Here is a 13,864-nt window from a genome sequence, read left to right on the forward strand (position 1 = left end):
GGATTAACTCAGTCTCTGGTGCAAGGAAAGTTGTCTCCCCCAGGCGACCATTTTGCCTAATTCCTTTGTTCCAATTCGGTGGAACAGGGGAACTGGGATGAAGTTTGGAAAAAAAACCCGTTGAGCTCCATGGTGCTGCAAGGGAGCCAAAATACTGTTTTCATGGGGCAGACAGATAACTTGAGGTCTGCCTGTTCAAAATTCACATCCACTGATGTCCTTACTTCCATTTTAGAGAGGTGCGGGTGATTGTTACTCAGCAGCAGCGTAATCTCTAAAACCCCCAAAAGTGCTACCAGTGTAAAAGGCTACTTATTTAATCTCAACCGGCTGTGATGATTCACTGGTGAGGCAAATGCACTTTACACATGCCCTTGGCAGGGTGCCAACTTGAATAAAATATTGAGAAGGGGGCAGGTAAGCCCTGCATAATCAATCACAAGATGCAGTGCCCATTAACTTTGTGGGATGCCAGTGACCCCTTCAAATATTTTGAGCTCCTAGGAGTTAGCTCCTAAAGCCCCCGGAGAGCATTTCACAAGTTCCGATCCTGGGCTAGGTCTAAACAGGTTGTCCCGAGGCTCCAAGTTTGGCTGATCTCCAACCCTTGCCATGGCACTCTGTACATCCTCAGAGGCAAATGCCACGGAGCTGAACCGTGATCATTAAATCCAAAGCTAAACCTTGTTGAACTCTGGCTGAGAGCGGAAGGGCAGGCTGTGCGCCCTAGTGTGGAGGAGCTGCAAAGAGCGGGTTAACGTTTCTCCTGGCCACCTTGGGGGGCAGACCCAATTCCAGTCGCTTCTTTGTGGGTGCCACTCCCCCCCCACTTTTTAATAGCATTACGTTTCAACCGCAGCTGCTTCCCTCCCTCCCTCCCCCCACCCCATCCCCGGTCCCAAGCAGCTCCTTTGAAACCTAAACAGATTACGCGAGGCGCATGAAGGACACGGCGAGCTCGCCGCGCTTCCCGAGGAGGGGATTTGGCTCCAAAATAGGACGCTAAGCCGCCTTGCAGCCTCGCGCTCGGTTTTTCTCTTATTATTACTTCAAGCGGCGGCGCGAGAGGGTCGGGTTCCGGCTAGGCGCTCCCGCAGGAAAGAAGCCGTCGACGCACGACGCCGCCTCGCCCGCTGTCGCAGCAAATATGGAAGGAGCCGCGAAAGGAAGCGCTTTTTAACCGGGGCCCAGCTTCCCCTCGGTTTCCATGACAGTTATTAGGGCAGCGGAGAAATTGAATCGTCTCCCACAATGCTCTGGAGAAAGGAAGCAGGCGGGGGAAGAGGAGGCGGCGGCTGCGCCACTGGCGAAGCGGCGGAGTTCTCCTGACCCGCAGTAACTCGCCTGGCGGAGAATTTTTTCCAAACTCTCTGGATTATCATGACGCCTCTTTTTGGACCGCTCTCTTTCTACTTAGGTTAACCGGGGTGGAAGTGGTTTACATAAATATATTTTATTTTTGTTGTTGTTGTCGCTGTTATTGTTAGCGGGAAAACCGCGTGGGTTTGCCCCCCACCCCGCCCTCCCCAAGCTGCGCGCGCTCGAAACAGCTCCATGTCTGGCCACGCAAGGATATGAACAGTTATTATACAGGTGGGCTCTTCGGAGAGAGCGGAGCTCGGAGGCGTCCAATCAGGCTCCGGCAACCTGCAGCCCTGTCAAAATGCCTCTCCAGCGGATCTCCGTAGTCCCCGCGCGGGAGACGGCCAGCAATGGGAGAAGTTCGATGGGCAGAAACAAAGAGAAGAACAAGGAAGTCGAGGTAAGAGAGCAGGGGCGCTCGGCCGGGGCAAATCGCGCTTGCCACGGCCCCAAAGGGTGGGAGGAGGGTTCGTAGAAGATCCACATGCCCCCCCACACCCCGTTTACAGAGGCAGGAGGCGTGAGGTTTGGAGGGCAGCAGCTGCTGCACACATGGTTGCGGCGCGCGGAGATGCAAGTCTTCGCTGACGCTTGACATGCAGGATTCTCAAATGCATCCCTGGGTGATGGGAGGGGTTGGCGCATGTATAAGGGACGGCGCTGAGAAGAGGATGCAAGTGTTTCGCGTGAGACTCCCCTAGGTGTGTGTGTGTGTGTGTGTGTGTGTACGTACAAGGGAGAGATATGGTCCAGTGACTTAGGCAGACAATGGGCATTGTTCCCTCTGTACTTTTCAGGTGGCTGCGCTGAAAGGCAACGAAGCGTCTTGTTCCAGAGGAGGCGGGTGGTGGTGGTGGTGGTGGGAGAGTGTTGCAAAAGGGAATGACATAAAGCAAACCCTTTCTTAAATGGAAAAAAGCAACAAAGTAGCAATATCAGTAGTCCACTGAATGTGCATGTGTGACGTACAAGCATATTTAAGAATTCTCTGTTTTCATGTGAAACCCATCTGTTCCCCCCCCCATTTCCATTGTTCTCTGTCTTACATGGAAGAAACTCTTGTTGTTGAATAATAAATTATGAGCTCCTAAATGCTTACACGTATATAGTTAACAGTCCACAAACAATAATTAAGATGTACAGAAGTATTTTGTGGCACAGATTCCAGTTTATGCAAGGTAAATATATGCAGGTGACTTTGTAGTTAAATTATTTGATGGTGTATGGAAAACTAACTGCTGTGACTCCTGAAGCCACTTGGCTCCTTTTTAAAACGTTGCCTAGTAAACATGCATAATTAACCTTTAACACACATATTTTCAGCTGTGAATAACTGTGACAGGAAGAGAACAAATTGGAATATTTGAATGTTTGACTTGGGGAAAATTGACTGCATTTCTATGTTGCATTTTACTGTAACTCTTTTTTATGGTTTATATGACCTCCTTTTCGGTTTCAGATATCAACAGCTTATGCCTTTGCAATTTGTCTAGTAAGTTGTGTAAAATAGCAGTAGATTTATTAACACTTGGCTGAGAGCCTCTTTTAGCCTTTGCAGTTGACTTGTAACTAATGCAGTGATTATGGCTCCCTTATTTCCAGGTACAGCCTCCTTTGATGTTATTCTTCCAAAGCAACTAAATATTATTTTCCCTAAAATGGACTGAAATGAATAATCAAACATGATGCTGAAAACTGTGAAGTATCAGATTAAGAGTTTTCATGGTTGAGGGATTAACTTTAAAGTGAAAGTGGTTCAAAGACCAAAAAGGGGGGGGGCTTGGAAAAGGGGGAAAGTATAAAGTTGGCAGAATGATGAGTTAACAGCATAATTCTCAGTTACGTAAGTGTTTTAGTTAGGGTGAGGCAACAGAATTGTTGTCATGGGAATGTAGGAAGCTGCTTTATACTGAGTCAGACCATTGGTCCACACTGGCTGACAGTGGCTCACCAGGGTTTCAAACAGGAATGTCTCCCAGCCCTACCTAAAGATGCTGGGGATTGAAGCTGGTACCTTTTGCATGCATAGTGCATGCTCCCTAACTGAGCTCCTGTCTCTTCCAGAACCCATTATGCAAACACAAAGAAAATGAAAGATTTCTTTAATGGATTCTTTCCTCATTTTGAGGAGGTGTTTTTTTTTTAATGAAGTGCTTAGTTGTGTGTAATTTGAGTTTAGTTTAATTTTAGCTTGAGCTGCTTGTTAAAAAGCATTGCGTTTCAGAACCTCATGGTGGGCTACGGAAGCAGTATTCAAGAGGGTTCAGAAACCATCGTAAAAACAAAGGTTTTGATGGAAAAAAATGAGAAAAGATATGTGTGGTAAGATTGTCTTCTCTTGTGCAGAATCTTTCCACTTTCATTCACATCACTCCTCTTTCAAAGAAAACAAAACTTCCTACACAAAACTGTTCATACACAGTAGTGAGTGTCTAGTAGATCCATGAATGCTTTATTCAGATCTTTGGAAATCATGGTCCAATCCTGAACAGTCTGTTCTATGTATGAGTAGCCTAGATTCACAGTGTACCTGAATGACTTGTTTGAGGGTAAATTGGGGGAGGATATGCAGTTTTGAGCAGCATTCAGTGTACTTTAAAGTGTCTGAAAAGACCCTCTTGTTTTTACTGCTCCATGGTTTTGTTACTGTCTTTAAGCAGTGCTATGGCTACTGGGGGAGAGGGGGGCGCTAGCCAGGCTTTTTGTGCTGGATGAAGCCTCCAGAGGGTTGCCATTGAGTTTCCCAGCCTCTCTCTCTCTGTGTGTGCACACATGCAAACCTGTCTATGACCCAGGTGAAATAAAGCCTAATTTTGCTCTTGCTTTAAGTAAAGTGTGCATCAATCTCAGTTGCAAAACACGAACTCTTTCAACTCTACATGCTTTCCAGACTTGGGGTCATTTTAGCAGATCTGATCAGTAAAATAGCCTCCTGGTCCTACAGCTGTTTCTTCTACAGAACTGTAAGACTGGAGGACACTTTCTTGGAATTTCTGTTTTGATCTGCCCCAACCCTCCCTCTAAATCCTTTGCCAGACTAATCTTGGGGGCACATTCTTCTTGCTCCATATCCTCCATTTTCTTCACTTTGACCACATCAAAAGATCCCCAATTTTACCACTTGAGGAAATGATCCCATAGTCAGTAGTTCCCTTCTTCAGCATTTCTTTTGTTAAGATTGATAATAATGAAAGGAATTGCTGTTTTCTGTTCTGAGAAATGAGAGCTGAATATCATGTTTCTGAAATAGTGGATGAAATTGAGACATCAGCCCACTAACTTAACAAATGTACAAATTTGGTTTATGAGTTTCTTTCAGGGAATCTTTTTCCTATAAACCTGTTTGCTACGGAACCCCCACCACATTAAAGATGATTTGGGACATGTTCAGTCTAGGGCTTACATGCAGTTCCCCCAGAGCACTGGAAGGTCTGCTGAATCTCACTGTTGCCCCATCGGAACTGAGAATGAAGTCTACCACATGTAGATGGAGCATGGTGAGCGAGCTGCCTTTCCAGGGAAGCTTGTCTTCTGCTACTGTTTGATTTATTAGGGAACATCTGATAAGTCGCCATGGGACACTTGAACACTGTTTGAAAACCTCCCTGAACTAGCTCCTCCACTAAGGAGCTATGATTAAAAAAACATTTAGGCTACTAAGGTATAGAATAGAATAGCACAATCCTTTGCATATTTATTCGGAAGTAAAGTCTTGCTGTGTTCAGTGGTGGTTACTTCCAGGAAAGCATTCAGAGAATTGTCACTTTAGAGTATAATTCTAAATGCAAGGCTTGAAAGTGAATGTGCTCAGGTTCACAGTCTGCGATGGGTTCACATTGTCAAAGTCTCCACTGCAGTTGTGTACTTTGGTGCATGATGATATAAAAAAAGACTGTTGTGAGACCCACTATTCGCGTGGGGAGATGCATAGATAGCAGTTGTTATAGCTGTACCTTTTCCAAGATCAGTAAGGACTGACTGGCTCCTTGTGTCCATGCTTGCCTTTCTCCATGCAGCTGTGTCTCTAGCTATACAATTGTGCAGGGGAATTTGGCAGTACTGTACGACCATGCCTGATCCCATTGTGTGTCTACCATCTGCTGTACAGAATAATAGGTAGATGTAGCTTTTCCTGCTGCATGCTAGTGAGGGCAGTAAAGGTAGGCAGCAGAATGTTAATGTTTTGCTATAAAGTTTAGGTCTATGAGAGCTTGCACAGTCTAGTGGCTAAGATATTTACAGTAGTTACAAATTAGGAAATCTCTGGTATGAATCTTATCTCTGCCATGAATTCACTGTGTGTTCATAGGCAAGCCGTTATCTCTTCCTCTCTCAGGTTTCATTCCTGATATAGCAGATGATACGGTAACACTGATCTACTTTATTAGTTATTTTATATGGGTTGCAGTGATATAATGTATGTGAAGCACATTACATGTTCTAAAAGGCTATATGTATGTTAGTAATATGTTGTGCTTCATGTTTTATTTCTGTGTGTTTGTCTCCAAGTTTTATGCTTGTTCAACAAGGTGCACATATGTGACAGGGATAAACAATTTGGTTGGTACTGATGATGCTTTCTTGTTAATAGCAGGATTCTGTATGCCAGGGGATTTCTGTTAAACTGATAACTTAAAAGTAAAGTTCTGAACATCTTGCAATACAAATCTCAAATTATTTAGGTCAAAACAAGTACCTTGTATTCACTTCATTGCTGCCTATAATCCCTGTAAAATATCGAACCTTTTTTATGGGGATAAGGCAAAAGAAAATATTAATTGTTGTTCTTCAGTTATTGCTTGGCTGCAGCAGTTTCTTACTAGATGGTTTATTTAATAAGGTGACTATGTAAATGGAATTGGTTACAGATTGAGCATATTCAGGTTTCTTGTTAAGAACAACTGCTAGAAATGCAATTCATTAATCTCAGAAGCAGCACAGTTTACTAATCCAAATACTGTATTGATGATGAGTTGAATAAAAGTAATAATTTAAAATCTGTTGCTCTCACTTAGTCTAAAGCATTATGTAACTATTCTTCTTCAATTGAATTGTAGGTTTTCGGAGGCATGTATTTTGATACTTATACAGTACAAGTACTTTGCAGCCTTCAGAAAAGTGCTACAAAACTTTGCTTTAGACCTACTTTTCAGAAAATAGAGTTCACCAACTTTCTTCTAGTTCTGTAGTTGAAAACTAGAACTTTAGTTTCACTTTAATATTAGCATTGTACTTCATATGAAGGGATGTGTTTTGCCTCTGGCTTCCCTAGCACTGCACTAAATTAAATTGCTTTGGGTTGCCCTGGACAAGATAAAGTGACTAACAAATTTAAAACATAAAAAATGATAATATATGATGAGTACTGTTGTGACGTGGGGTTTGTGATTTCAGCTCTCTTGACAAAACATGCTGGAGACAGTTCTCTAGTAACAGCTCTTTATTAAAGTGAACAAGACTGAAGACTGAGGAGAGGAAAGCTACATTTATAGGGACAGGGGACTAGCTAGGAAGGGATACATTTTGGAGGGAACAATATCAAGCAATCACAGTGCTGCCTTTTGGAGGAAACCAATAAGACAGAGGATCCAAATACAGCAGCTTAAATGAACCAATAGTAGCTGTACCCTCTGGAACCAAAAGGCAGTTACTTTATCCTAATGCAAATACAGACAATAATAATACAGATATAAAATCCTTTGACTCAATACACAACACCCCTCCCCCCCTAGTGAGCACAGCAGACGTAATCCCTCAGGTACTGTGGGGTCCTACAACTTCTACCTGATCTCCTGACAACAGGTGTTGCAGGTTCTGGATTGGGTGTTACCTGTGGTGGAGGGGCTGCTATAGGGGTTTCATCAGGAACAGATGGAGTCCCAGACATCTCAGGGTCCCCGACCTGTACCTCGTCATCATGAGGACTAGCAGACCCTGGTTCATTTGCTGAAGCCCCTGGTGACTGTACCTCTGGACCATTTCCACTCTGGTCTTGCAGCTGTGCGTCATTAGCCAGGGATGAATTATCTGACTCCTCCCTGCTGAGCGCCCGGCGCCTCAGCTGATCTATATGTCTCTTCCAAACTTGCCCATTTTCCAAGGTCACATAATAGGACACAGGTCCACTAGCCCGGGTGATCACACCGGCCACCCACCGCGGACCTCGTGAATAGTTCCTCACCCAGACCAGATCTTCAGGGGCGAGATACCTTGTTGTGTCAGTCTCAGCCTGGGGGGTTGCTCTTGAATTACGGTTTGGCATTTTATCTGGGTGGACATAATCCAGCACCGTTACCAGTCTTCTACCTAAGAGCAGCTCGGCTGGCGACTTGCCCGTCGCAGTACACGGCGTCGCATGCTGCAAAAATAACATTCGCGCAATGCGAGCCGACCAGTTACCCTCCATTAAGCGCGCAATGGATTCTTTGGCTGTTCTTACCATGCGCTCAGCCTGCCCATTGGAGGATGGGTGAAAGGGCGCGGATGTGACCCCTCTTATAAAGTTATCAGCCAAGAATGCCCTGAATTCTTGGGATACAAAAGCTGCCCCATTATCTGATACAATGGTCTCAGGTAACCCGTGGGTAGCAAACAGCTGCCTCAACACCTTGATTACGGCAGCTGATGCCATGCTAGGGACCATCGCCACTTCTAACCATTTGGAATATGTATCAACGATAACCAAAAAGACCTTCCCTTGGAATGGCCCAGCAAAATCTATGTGCAGCCGGCTCCAGGGAGTCCTGGACTGCTCCCACCAGTGGACTGGTGCTCTGGCCACTTCTGGCCGCACCTCTTGGCATGCCTTGCATGTTCGTACCCATTGTTCTATGTTCTGGTCCATTCCAGGCCACCACACATAACATCGGGCTAGCGACTTCATCCTGACCATTCCCGGGTGTCCCATGTGAAGCGTCTCAAGAACCCTGTTTCTCAGTGGTGCTGGGATTATCACCCTATCTCCCCATAGGAGACAACCCTTATGCATGGACAATTCGTGCTGCCTTGTCGCATAAGGCCTGAATTTTTCTTCATGCGGACCACCTGGCCACCCCCTCCCCACCCAAGTGAGCACACGGGAGAGAACAGCATCTTTCCTAGTTTTCTCAGCTATATCCGTAGCTGTTACAGGAGCCCCCGGAAGTGTTTCTAGCATCATAATGTGCTCCGCCGGAGCAGGATCCTCATTGCTCCCGCCAGGAAGGGGCAATCGACTCAGCGCATCAGCATGGCACAACTGTTTCCCCGGCACATGGGTCAAGGTGTACTGGAACCCATTCAGGAATATTGACCAACGCAACATTCTGGGGGAGAGAATTTGTGGCGTTTGTTTGTTTGGGTTGAACAACCCTAACAGTGGTTTGTGGTCCGTTTCAATGGAGAAATGGCGACCGTACAAATAATCATAGAACCTTTTGATTCCGGACACAATAGCCAGTGCCTCTTTATCAATTTGAGCATAGTTGCGCTCTGTGGGCGACAACGTACGGGAATAGAAAGAGATGGGCTTTTCCGACCCATCCGGTTCCCTATGACTCAGCACAGCCCCCAGACCGTATTGAGAGGCATCACATGCCAGGACCAGCGGCTTTGACTCATCATAATGAGCAAGGACGCTCCTGCTACTCAGCATTCCTCGCAAGGAGTCAAAAGCCTTCTGCTGCTCCCGCCCCCATCGCCACACATTCTTTTTCTGCAATAGTCTATGTAATGGTTCAGCTACCGAAGCTTTCTGGGGTAAGAACGAATGATAAAAGTTAATAAGTCCCAGGAATGACTGCAACTCCGTCTTGTTCTGTGGTCGTGGTGCCTCGATGATGGCCTTAATCTTAGCATCCGTGGGGTGGATGCCTGATGCATCAATTTTAAACCCCAAGAAATCCACAGTTGGCACCCCAAAACTGCATTTTTCTTTTTTCAGTTGCAACCCCACCTCCTTGAACTTGAGCAACACTGCACGGACACGCGCAACCAGTTCCTGTGGGTCTTTTCCAGCAATCAAAACATCATCAAAAAATGGCAAGACCCCCGGCAGACCTCTTAACAGGCGTTCCATGAGCCCTTGAAAAATCCCTGGGGCCACACAAACTCCGAACTGTAATCTGTTAACTCTGAACGCCCCTTTATGTGTGACAATAGTCTGTGCTTCCGCTGATTGTGGGGTTACTGGCAGCTGTTGGTAAGCTTGTGCCAGGTCAATTTTGGCGAACACCTTGCCCCCAGCCAGTTTAGCCAACAGATGTGATACGACTGGAATGGGGTATGAGTTTCCCCTGAGTGCCTTATTGATAGTACATTTGTAATCTGCACATATCCTGACTTCCCCATTTGCTTTAAGGGGTGTGACGATTGGAGTCTCCCACTTAGCAGAGTCCACGGGTGAGAGAACTCCCTGCTTGACCAATTTATCCAGCTCTGCCTCGATCTTGGGTTGCAGTGCAAATGGCACTCGCCTTGGTTTGAGTCGGATTGGAGCCACCCCGGGGTCCAACTCGAAGTCAACTGGGGGCCCTTTATAACAACCCAGTTTTCCATTAAAGAGACCAGCAAATTCCTTGCATAATACCTCACTCATCTCAGGGCAGGTTTGGATTGAATTAAGCCCTGAGATACTCAGTCCCAGGGCAGGGAACCAGTCAGTGCCCAGGAGACTGGGGCGACTGCCCTTCGCAATCACCAGTTTGAGTACAGCCTGTTTGTCCCGGAACTGTACTCTCACGGCACACATTCCCATAACATGGATGCGGCCTGCTGAGTACGACTGCAAGGTTGCCGGAAAGGGCTCCAGAGGGGGCAACTTACCCCTGGGGAAGAATGTCTTCGCGGTCTGGTCCGACACGATGGTGAATGCGGATCCGGAGTCCACCTCCATGTCGCACTGCTGACCCTCAATCTTCACCTTGACGTGTGCCTTGCCTTGCGCTGGAAACTGCACGGCCCTCCCGTTGATCTCCGTTACGTAGTGGCAGTCCTTTAGAAAACGAGTTGCTGTGGGCGGTCTGCGATGCTCCAGTCTAGGTGTTCCTGTCGCTCCCGACGCCGCCGATCTACAGACCCTGGCGATGTGACCCGTCTTTCCGCACGTCCGGCAGATAGCATCCCTGAAACGACAACTCTTCCTTTCATGGTTTCCGCCACAACCTGGGCAACTGCCTCGGCGATCTCTGTGCACTGTGCAGGCCTGACGCACCGACTCGACCCCATGGACTGGGCTCTGGCTCGGAGTAGCCTCTAGCTCGTCCATGGCATGCGCAACTTCTATCTGTGGCTTAGTGGCCTTGCGACTGGCATCAAGCTCCTCTCTTTCATAATTCTCCGTGGCGGTGGCCTCTTTCAAGGCTGAAGCAAGGGTAACCTCTTCTTTAGCCACGATGCGTCTTCTGGCTTTCTTGCTGCTCAGACCACCAATAAACCGATCCAGGAGAGTCTCTTCCAGATTTTGGAAGCCGCAGTGCTGAGCGAGCTTCCGGAGTTCAGCCAGAAATGTGGATACAGACTCCCCAGCATGCTGCTGCCTCTTATGGAACTCCATCCGCCGGGCCATCTTGGTCTCAGTAGGCGCCAAGTGGCTTGTTAGGCAGGCAAGAATATATTTGAGAGATGTCTCACTCAGCTTCGCTGGAGCAAGTAATGCCTTGGCCAGCTTGAAGGTCTCGGGCCCACAGTAGCTCAGGAATGTGGCCCTTCTTTTGCTGGCATCGGTGATCCCTTGAGCCACTGCAAAGAACTCGAAGCGTTCGACGTAGTCTTCCCAGGTGTGGGGCTCTGATGGCTGGAAGGGCTCCAATACCCTTGGACTCTCCATTGTCCTAGCGGGCAGGGTCGTCTTCTCAGCTGGCCAGTGAGTCTTGTTCTCAGCTGCAATCCGGACTCTGAGGCAGGGTTGTGTTTAACCGCTCCTCAGCATTCCGGATCCCACCTTCGTCGCCAGTTGTTGTGACGTGGGGTTTGTGATTTCAGCTCTCTTGACAAAACATGCTGGAGACAGTTCTCTAGTAACAGCTCTTTATTAAAGTGAACAAGACTGAAGACTGAGGAGAGGAAAGCTACATTTATAGGGACAGGGGACTAGCTAGGAAGGGATACATTTTGGAGGGAACAATATCAAGCAATCACAGTGCTGCCTTTTGGAGGAAACCAATAAGACAGAGGATCCAAATACAGCAGCTTAAATGAACCAATAGTAGCTGTACCCTCTGGAACCAAAAGGCAGTTACTTTATCCTAATGCAAATACAGACAATAATAATACAGATATAAAATCCTTTGACTCAATACACAACAAGTACGTTGGTAAATTCCTCTAAGACTACAGTCCTTTGCATATAGCCTAGGGATATGCCTCATTTAACTCAGTGGGACTGGTTCCAGTGAATTCTTCTTTAAAAAAGAACAACTTAAATCCAACAAAAAAAGCTCTGTGCAACTTAAATATTGCTAAACTAATCACCTAACGAGCAAATAAGAGTAGGAAAAGTTCCATTTAATGCTTTAAAGCATTACAGTCATTAATGAAGCGCAGTTGATGCCCTTGGGCAAGTCTATTAGCCTAACTTTACTCAGAGTTGTTGGCAGGGTAAAGTGAGAAGAGTAGAGGAATAGAAACATAGGAAGCTGCCTTATACTGAACCAGAGCATTCGTCAGTCTAGCTCAGTTCTGCCAAATTGACTGACAGTGGGTCTCCAGGGTTTTGTACAGGTAGTCCCCCCTAGCCCCACCTGGAGATGCTGGGGATTTACTCTGGGACCCACCAATGAGCTAGCCTCTCCTCTCCCTATACTGCCATGAGCTTCTTGGAGAAAGAGTGATATTAAAATGTAATATCAAAATTACGTTTTTCTAGTATGGTAACTGGAAATGTCTGTCTAGTCCACAAATATATACAGCAATATGTTTATTTACTGAAAACCTTGGATTTTCAAATGAAATACATTAGAACCCTGCACCCGCCAAAAATATATATTTGAGATTACATTAATTTTGAAGCCTCTAGATTAAGGTACAGAAACATTAGCTGCAAAATGAATAATTTCAACACATTGGACAGTTATCAAGGTTTGTAGTGATATTGTATTGACGCACTTTTATATATATTCTTTATGTAATAAATAATATAAGTCAAAACTAATACAGTACATTTAGCCATAAAGTCGCTCAGAGCTGGTTGCAAAATTATTTTTTGCACTTAATATTTCAAGCTTCTAAAAGCTGAATCATTGTGCATTTTTTTCTAAAGTACAGTCATACCTCGGGTTACAGCTGCTTCAGGTTGCGTCTTTTCGGGTTGCGCTCCGTGCCGAACCCGGAAGTACCGGAATGGATTACTTCCAGGTTTCGGTGCATGCGCAGAAGTGCCAAGTCACAACCCACGCATGTGCAGATGTGCAGATGCGGGTTGCAAACGTTGCAGGTTGTGAACGTGCCTCCCGCTCGGATCATGTTAGCGACCTGAGCTTCCACTGTACAAAATACAGGAGAGTATTTGCCTCTTAGAAATGTAATTGGAATAATTTGTGTAGAGTGATTCACGAAAATGGCCTCATCACATGGTACAATTGGGGTTTGATTTTTACAACAGGAAATTGGTGGAAGGCTGAACCAATGAACAGTTGAATACCATGTTTCCCCATCCCATGTGATAGAGGATACTTGGAAATAAGAGCATGTGTGTGTGGTTAAATTCAAGCCAGTGACTGAAAGAACATCTCACTATAGCATTAGCAGGGTATATTTGGGCCCTTCTAACTGGAACATGGGATCTAAAGCATAAGGGCTTGCAAAGAGAAACAGGAGAGCTAGCAACAGCTGCAGCTGACATAACACTTGCATCATGTGACACACTGGCATCATGTGATGTGGTGTCTTGCAGGCGTTGTCCTAAAGCCTTTCCAAGCTGTTATGTGATGCACGTTAGGCATATCATAATGGCCTTGCCTGCAGAATGTAAGAAGAGCTATGCCTGTATCATCTAGTCCAGCACTTTATTTCCAGGAGTGGCTATTCAGATGCTTCCCCTTCAGTGTAAAGCAAGTGTAAAATGACACCTGTTCAGGCAAAAATAATAGTAATCTCATTTTCGCATGTCCTCTCAGGAGGTGTGAGCTGGCAGTGGCTGACCAGGAATTAGACCTTGTGGTTGTAGTGGATAGTGTGTGACAGTTGTGAAAAAGGCAGATTCCATGTTATGGATCATTAGGAAAAGAGCTGAAAATAAAACTGCCAGCATATAATTCCATGGTGCAACTGCATGTGGAATATTGTGTACAGTTCTGGTTGTAGAGTTGGAAAAGGTTCAGAAAAGGACAACCAAAAATGATCGGGGGGCTAGAGTATCTCCTCTATGAGGAAGACTTTTTTTTTTGTTCAGAGAAAAGGCAAGTACCCAGTGACATAGAAATGGCAGGGAAAGAATGGAGTTAGTGATTTCAGCTTGACTTCTAAAGTTTCATGCAGGTAAGACTAGAGCACATTGCTTTAACACTAGGTTATCTGAATTTTCTGA

General features: G+C 45.8%; 1 protein-coding gene across 3 annotated transcripts in view; it reads left to right on the forward strand.

Annotated features, from left to right (window-relative positions):
• The first annotated feature begins 894 nt into the window (after positions 1–894).
• MARCHF1 (membrane associated ring-CH-type finger 1) overlaps positions 895–13,864 on the forward strand; it is a 126,073-nt gene continuing 113,103 nt past the window's right edge. The window contains exon 1 of one of the 3 annotated variants that reach the window (XM_035111599.3): positions 895–1,762. Coding sequence is in view for 1 of the 3 variants with exons in the window: in XM_060278683.2 (XP_060134666.1) it covers positions 1,664–1,762 (99 nt within the window). In the remaining 2 variants the exon portion in view is untranslated. The remainder of the gene's footprint in view (positions 1,763–13,864) is intronic. The other 2 variants (XM_060278682.2, XM_060278683.2) reach the window with 2 other exon arrangements.

The sequence above is a fragment of the Zootoca vivipara genome, chromosome Z1 (genome assembly GCF_965207765.1).
Source record: "Zootoca vivipara chromosome Z1, rZooViv2.hap1.1, whole genome shotgun sequence".
In the NCBI taxonomy this organism is placed as follows: domain Eukaryota; kingdom Metazoa; phylum Chordata; class Lepidosauria; order Squamata; family Lacertidae; genus Zootoca; species Zootoca vivipara.